Here is a 7,558-nt window from a genome sequence, read left to right on the forward strand (position 1 = left end):
AAGGCAGAAAACTAACACCAGGATACATGAACATCAACTAGCCACAAAATGACATGACCCACTATCACTAGTATCCTTACATATAAATGAGGAAGGTCACCACTTTGATGCGGACAACACATCCATCCTGGGACAAGTCAAACAGAGACATGCCTGAGAATTCCTAGAAGTATGGCATTCCAACTGGAAATCTATAAACAAACACATTGCCTTGGACCCCATTTACCACCTTCTGAGAAAAAGAACAGGAAATGACATCACCAACACAACAAATGACATCAACATAGGAAATGATATCACCAACCCAAGAAAACCTAAACACAAATAGAAAGTGGGACATAATACCAGTGCTTCACCAGAGGCTCACTGATGATTTAACCTAGTATGGTGACAAAACGTTTAAAAACTAACCTTCCAGCTCAGCAATCAAGCTTGCATCTAAAACTTCAACCTGAGCTACAAATCTTCTCAAAACTCCCTAGTACTGAGTAAACCTCACTAAATTTAAACATTGCATAAGTATGTCTAACAGTTTGGTTTTGTGGCAAGAGACAGAGTGTGATGGCCAAAAGTTGTTTTTCTGATTTGAAGCCATATCGCTGGGTACCTTGCCGTTAGTAACGTACATTAACGATCAAGACATTAATGAAGGAGGTATGAGTGATAAGTTCACAGATGACATGAAAACTGGTGATGAGGTAAATAGCAAGGAGAAGAATCTACAGGACGATATAGACAGGCTAGTTAGCTGGGCAGAACAATAGCAAATGGAATTTAATCCTGAAAAATGTGAGGTGATGCATTTTCTGTGGACTAACGAGAGAAGGGAATACATGGTGAATGGTAGGACTTAGGAAGTACAGAGAATCAGAGGGACCTTGGTATGGATGTCCTTAGATCCTTGACGACAGCAGGACAGGTAGTTAAGGTAGCAGGTGGATAAGGTGGCAAATGGGACACTTGTTTTTATTAGTCAAGATACTGATTACAAGATGAGGAAGGTTATGCAGGAGCTGTAGAAAACATTAGTTAGGCCAAAACCGGAGTACTTTGTGCAGTCCTAGGAAGGATGCGATCACATTTGAGAGGGTGCAGAGGGAATTCACCATTACAGCTATGAAGGGAGCTGAACACCTGAAATGCCACAGCATATGCGGCTACAGGCCAGAGACTGGAAAATAGGACAAGAATAAATTGGTGCTTGATGACCAGTGTGGGCACTATAGACTGAAGAGCCTCTTCCATGCTGTGACCCCTATACCAGAGATTCTTTCTGATTAAAAAAAAGCCAAATAATTGAATTTTGCAGAACATGTCACCTGCAGTTCTTGACAGCAGCGCAGACAATATTTGGAACTTTGAATCAAATGACATACCTGAATGCCCAAGTGAAAATATTACAAGATATCTATAAGATTTGGTGCTATTTCACAATAAGCAAATATACATAGTGATTATAAACATCTGGTTGTATTATCTTATGTCAGTTAGAACAGTGAGAAACTGTATATTGTAATTTGTCCTTGGAAGAAGACTTCCAATATTTCCAGGTATTATTCCAGAAATTCAAATCTAAAAAGGTCATTCAAATTAGGGCATAACACACGTTTGCAAAAACATGTTTTCTCCAACAAAATGAGGAAATATTGCAAAAAAAAACCAGGGCTAATTCATTGAAAGTTTCAATACAACAAGTAATTATGAAAATGTTTCCCTAAATTCTTTACAGAAAGAGAAACAACTTCGAGACAGTTCTCCCAAAAGTTTGGAACAATTTCAAATAACAATCATGAGAAAATGGAGTCTGTCTGTATAATTGTGTAGTTAACAGTACTACTTCCTCAGGTGAATGCCAGGAAAAACATTTAGAATATTTTATTTATTAAAAGATGGTAGCAAAATGAACTTCGCCATCAGGACCCATTAAGAGCATTAATTTGCTAAACAGTTCAGCGATTGATTAGATTTCTCAATTTCTTGGTTATAGTAATAGTAATTTGGAGTAAAATTGCTATGTTTTATGTTATTGGTTTTGTGTATTTCTTATTGATCCTTTTTCATTTCCTTCAATTTATCATTGTACATCTGGAACTGAGAGTCTGTTCCAAACAGCTTGTCCCACCACGTGAAGGTTGAAGAGTAGTTTCCAATGAAGTTCATGTGATGAAAGTCATGGAAACGGGAGCCACCATAAAATGGAATCAAGTGCAATGGATTCAGGGGAACATCATAACCACTGAGAAGAAATAACAAAAATCATTAGCAAAGGAGCAACTTTACTCAGACATTTGTGTTTCATTCACATTATGGTGTAAGACCATAAAACACTGGAGCAGAAGTAGATCATTTAGCCCTTATAGTCCCTTCTGCCATTCAGTTAGACCATGACTGATCTGATAACCTTTTTAACACATGGTAATTTATGGAGCTCCTACATTGGATGAGATTGGTAATTATGGCACAAACTGTGTGTGTCCATTTTGAAGAATGATCTTTTCCCTTGAGTTTTAAAGATCTCAAATGCATTTTCAGATCACTAAAAGCAAAATCTGCCATGAATCAGAATGTGTTTTAAAATGTCAATATTTGTAAAAAGGTCTTTAAAAAAAATGACCTCTTTCTACTTAATAGTGGAAACTTGGTGCCGTTTGATTAATAGAGCAAGTCAATGGATTTAGCACAACTTAAACGGCTCAACCTCTCTTCATAAGACATGCCCTCATCTCTGGAATCAATCTAGTGTCTCCAATAAAACTAAACTGTCTCCAATAAAACTACAGCCCTCAAATGAAAGGACCAAAATTGTACATAATACTCAAGGTGTGGTCTCATTACTGCCCTGTACAGTTCTAGCAACACCTCTGCACTCCAGTCCTTCAGTAATAAATGGCAAAATTCCATTTGCCTTCCTTATTACCTGCTGTACCTGCATTCTAGTTTTGAGATTCATGCACAGGGACACCCAGAACAATGGGGTGTTAAGTCTATTTAACTAATGATTTAATGTGCAGGGAAATTTGTATAGAGAAAAGACAGGAGATTTGCACTAAGTCAAAATGCTCAAAGATCCAGCGCAGATACAATAAACTAACTGGCCTCCTTCTGCAGCATACAAGAAACTGTTTTGTCCCTTTGAAACATATTTGGGATGCCATAATGTTCTTGTCCAAAAGTCAATGCAGAATTCATAAAGTTAGTTTTATGTTTGTCTAGTTTTGGGGAGGTATGGTGGCTCAGTGGTTAGCACTGCTGCCTCACAGTGCCAGGGTCCTGGGTTCAATTCCATCCTCAGGCAACTGCTGTGTGGAGTTTGCACATTCTCAGTGTGTCTGCCTGGGCTTCTTCTGGGTGCTGTGGTTTCCTTCCACAGTCCAAAGATATAAAGGTTAGATGGATTAAGAAATGCAGGGACAGGGTAGTGGGTTGCTCTTTGGAGGGTTGATGTGGACTCAATGGACCAAGTGCCCTGCTTCCGCACTCTAGGGATTCGATGATTCAGTTTGGATTCCATGGGACCAACCATCAGTGATTTGGTTATGTTCTCTGAACCCTAGACTCAGCTATTGTTGAAGACTAGCTGTTGTCAGGATACGGTTATTTGATGTAGTGGTGTAAACGACAGACTCCCAGAATTTGGTTTGAACAGTGTCAACATAAAAGCAAATAAAATTCAATTTCAATCCTGATAATATTCCCCATAACTGTTTACTACAACTTGATTTAACTAAATTACATTCATAACAAAACAAACCCATGGATCAAGTGGAGTGTCATTCAATGATCTGATTTATATTTGGTGATCCAATAGAGTGTCAGAATAATATTTATCATATGAGCTTGCAGTGAAGTAGTAATGCCAAAAGGATTGTTTCCTCTTTTGTTTAATACATTCTCAAACTTTAACCAAATTGGCATAATGATGTTACTTGAATGACATCTTTACCTGTGTACGTCTATTGTTTCCAGGAGACGAAAGATCACCCAAGCCCAGAGGAGGATTACATGATTGCAGAAGATCATGATGCCAATGAAGAAACCCATTCCGAGGATGAGTGTCTCTGCTGGGTGGGCATATTCAGCTTGCATGCCAAATGGCGCCTAGATAACAGAAATTTGAAGAAAAATAAAACTGAGTGGCACATGCACAATCATTCACTGAAAGTAAACACTGCTGTAAATGACAAAATGACAACAGTAGAGGCTGGTGGAAGCACAGTGAAAAACTCTGTTAGTAACAGCAAGAATTAGTAATAAAGCCTTTGAAAGCAGAGTTCGGAAGTTTGGCATCAGCAATTATTCAATAAATGAGATAACTCCAAATTAATGGCTTGGTTGACTAGGTTCCAAGTGAAATATTTTATGCATTCACTTGTTCTCAACTCCAGAAAAAAAGAGAACAAACTAATATACATAATTTTCAACATCTTAAAATAAAATCAATAAAACAACTAACTTACATAATAGCCAAGAAAATGATTCATAGAATCAGGGTGTGGTTCCACTGCAACAAATGATTCACAGGCCTAAAAAGAACAATCATGGAACCACAGGAAACTGCTCCACTAGGGTTATTCATAATATTGCTGTCAACTGCAAGGCCACATACAAAATGCAGATGTGAACAGGACAAAGGGCAAATGAAGTTGAGAAATATGCAATCTTGAAGTCATTGGAACAGTAAATGAGTATTGGACAACTGGTAGTGTAAAAGTTTTCTCATCATGCCAAAACAAAAATAGTGACTCACCGTAAATTCATGATGAACTTTATGAATATATTTGTAGATTCTCTTATGGTGCAGCAATCTATGCAGGAAGTAGTGCCAAGTATCTTCAATAATAGCACAACCCAGACATTGCATTGCAATGACCTGCCTATATCAGAAGGATAATGCAGTGGCATTTAGGAATATTATATCGGTAAAAACTATTCCTTTGAACTTGAATTGGTGGAATTTCATTATTGATCCACAAGACTAATTTCCTGATGTTGCACAGAACCTTATCCATCAGCACTACACATTAGGAATTCAGGTGCCACTCTCATGATTTTAAAACATTTTAACTTAGTAATCTGAATTTCTGAAATGCAATCTGAGGTAATGAAACTTCCTATCCCATCAGTAGCACAAATTCAGAAAATTACCTCTCACCATTTTATCTGTTATTCTAGTTAACAACAAGTGTTTCATTTCATTTTCAATAACATGAAAAAGACTGTTGCTCTTAACATTGAAAATAACTTGCACTTATTGCATACTGGCTTCAATATAACAAGCTGCCTCAAAGCAGTGCATAAGGGGCTCTGAGAAAAAGCTCACCATAGTGATGGCTAAAGTGATAGATTTCATATCAAGCTTCTGAAAGTGAGAGGGTAACTTTATGAATATATTTGTAGATTCTCTTATGGTGCAGCAATCTATGCAGGAAATAGTGCCAAGTATCTTCAATAATAGCACAACCCAGACATTACATTGCAATGACCTGCCTATATCAGAAGGATAATGCAGTGGCATATTGTAACACATGAAGGTCAGAGGAGCACTTCAGTATGGAAATCTACAACAGGTGAAGACTCTGAATGGTGGTTGCTACTGACTTAAGAAGGGTTGAAAGAGGTTGCAGAGTGAGTTGGTGAAGAAATGCTCTGGAGTATGGGAACCAGTGAAGATTGATGAGGACTGCAAAATGGGTGCCATGTCTCTTAGCAACAGCAAGATCCAGACAGAGTACTGTGATAATCTGACTATATCAGATTCAAAATTAATAGTGCAGTAAAGTTCAACATATAGTATGACAAACAAGCAAACTTGATACAAGTTAAGGGTGTCTTTTGAATGTTGCTTGGAAGTCTGGCTAAGATGGGAAAATTCTACGCTTGAGGTGAAAACTGTGGATGAAAACTTTATTGATACAGCTATGAGACAAGCACATCTTACCATCGTGGCATTTTCTCCCAGTTATACGGAATGTTGAAGAATTCAGTGAAGTAATAAGTGCCACAGATCAGAGGCAGCTGGATACAGAAGTGATTGAACAGCAGCACTTTGAAGCACTTCCACTGTTTCTCAATACTCTCTGGCTTGTCCTAAAATTAAAAAAAGTTATTTTAATGACAAACTGTCTCACCGTATGGAAAATTTAATTTACAAAAGCAAATACAGTTTTCTTGTGCACACATAATCCAGGTCTAAATATTCACTGGCCACAATCACAGCAGTTATGATGGGATTCTATCCATGTTTCAATTCTTTCATGAATCAGTGGGACTGCAGGTACATCATAGTAATGCAGGTATTGATGCCTCACCTATCAACTTTGTAGGTCGCTCGGCCTCTATTTTTTGAACTCTTGGTATAAGGAGTAGTCGCCAAGGCCTTGCATGTTGTTTGTGTGCAGAGATTTCACTCCTTCCATGACCACTCCCAGAATCCATGAAGATTTGGCACATGGCCATCTTGTCTTTTTCTTGTTTATTTTGTTGAATTCCCTAAGAAACCTAAAGGCTAGGGTTTGATTAAACAGCGAGGTAAAAACAATGACTGCAGATGCTGGAAACCAGATTCTGGATCAGTGGTGCTGGAAGAGCACAGCAATTCAGGCAGCATCCGAGGACAGGCAAAATCGACGTTTCGGGCAAAAGCCCTTCATCAGGAATAAAGGCAGAGAGCCTGAAGCGTGGAGAGATAAGCTAGAGGAGGGTGGGAGAGAAGAGGAAAACTTCTTCAAGGCAGGCATCCTTGCAAGAGGATTCGCAGTAGGGTTAAAATCAACGAGGTAAAAACAATGACTGCAGATGCTGGAAACCAGATTCTGGATCAGTGGTGCTGGAAGAGCACAGCAATTCAGGCAGCATCCGAGGACAGGCAAAATCGACGTTTCGGGCAAAAGCCCTCCATCAGGAATAAAGGCAGAGAGCCTGAAACATGGAGAGATAAGCTAGAGGAGGGGGGGGGGGGGGAGAGAGTGGCATAGAGTACAATAGGTCAGGGGGGAAGGAGATGAAGGTGATAGGTCAGGGAGGAGAGGGTGGAGTGGATAGGTGGAAAAGGAGCGGGGCAGGTCGGACAAGTCCGGACAGGTCAAGGGGACAGTGCGGAGCTGCAAGTTTGAAACTAGGATGAGGTGGGGGAAGGGGAAATGAGGAAACTATTGAAATCCACATTGATGCCCTGGGGTTGAAGTGTTCCGAGGCGGAAGATGAGGCGTTCTTCCTCCAGGCATCTGGTGGTGAGGGAGCGGCGGTGAAGGAGGCCCAGCACCTCCATGTCCTCCGTAGAGTGGGAGGGGGAGTTGAAATGTTGAGCCACGGGGCGATTTGGTTGATTGGTGCGGGGGACTCGGAGATGTTCCCTAAAGCGCTCTGCTAGGAGGCGCCCAGTCTCCATAAGACTCATGTGTTGCACTGTGTATAATAAACTTCACTACAACACTCCTGTGTTACAGTGTGAATAATAAACTTCATTATAACACTCCCGTCTTACAGTGTGTATAATAAACTTCACTACAATACTCCTGTGTTACAGTGTGTATAATAAACTTCACTACAACACTCCTGT

General features: G+C 39.6%; 1 protein-coding gene across 2 annotated transcripts in view; it reads right to left on the minus strand.

The window, feature by feature from the left end:
* Nucleotides 1-405: 405 nt before the first annotated feature.
* Nucleotides 406-7,558, minus strand: part of LOC122556623 (methylsterol monooxygenase 1-like) — a 15,840-nt gene continuing 8,687 nt past the window's right edge. Inside the window, exons 1-5 of one of the 2 annotated variants that reach the window (XM_043703535.1) lie at nt 6,309-6,470; nt 5,939-6,087; nt 4,748-4,874; nt 3,944-4,098; nt 406-2,236 (exon numbers count right to left, since the gene is read on the minus strand). In XM_043703535.1, the coding sequence (XP_043559470.1) occupies nt 2,044-2,236; nt 3,944-4,098; nt 4,748-4,874; nt 5,939-5,949 (486 nt within the window). In that variant the 5' untranslated portion in view covers nt 5,950-6,087; nt 6,309-6,470 and the 3' untranslated portion in view covers nt 406-2,043. Of the gene's footprint in view, nt 2,237-3,943; nt 4,099-4,747; nt 4,875-5,938; nt 6,088-6,308; nt 6,471-7,558 lie in introns of those variants that run through there. The other variant, XM_043703534.1, reaches the window with a different exon arrangement.

This window comes from Chiloscyllium plagiosum, chromosome 14 (assembly GCF_004010195.1).
Source record: "Chiloscyllium plagiosum isolate BGI_BamShark_2017 chromosome 14, ASM401019v2, whole genome shotgun sequence".
Lineage (NCBI taxonomy): Eukaryota > Metazoa > Chordata > Chondrichthyes > Orectolobiformes > Hemiscylliidae > Chiloscyllium > Chiloscyllium plagiosum.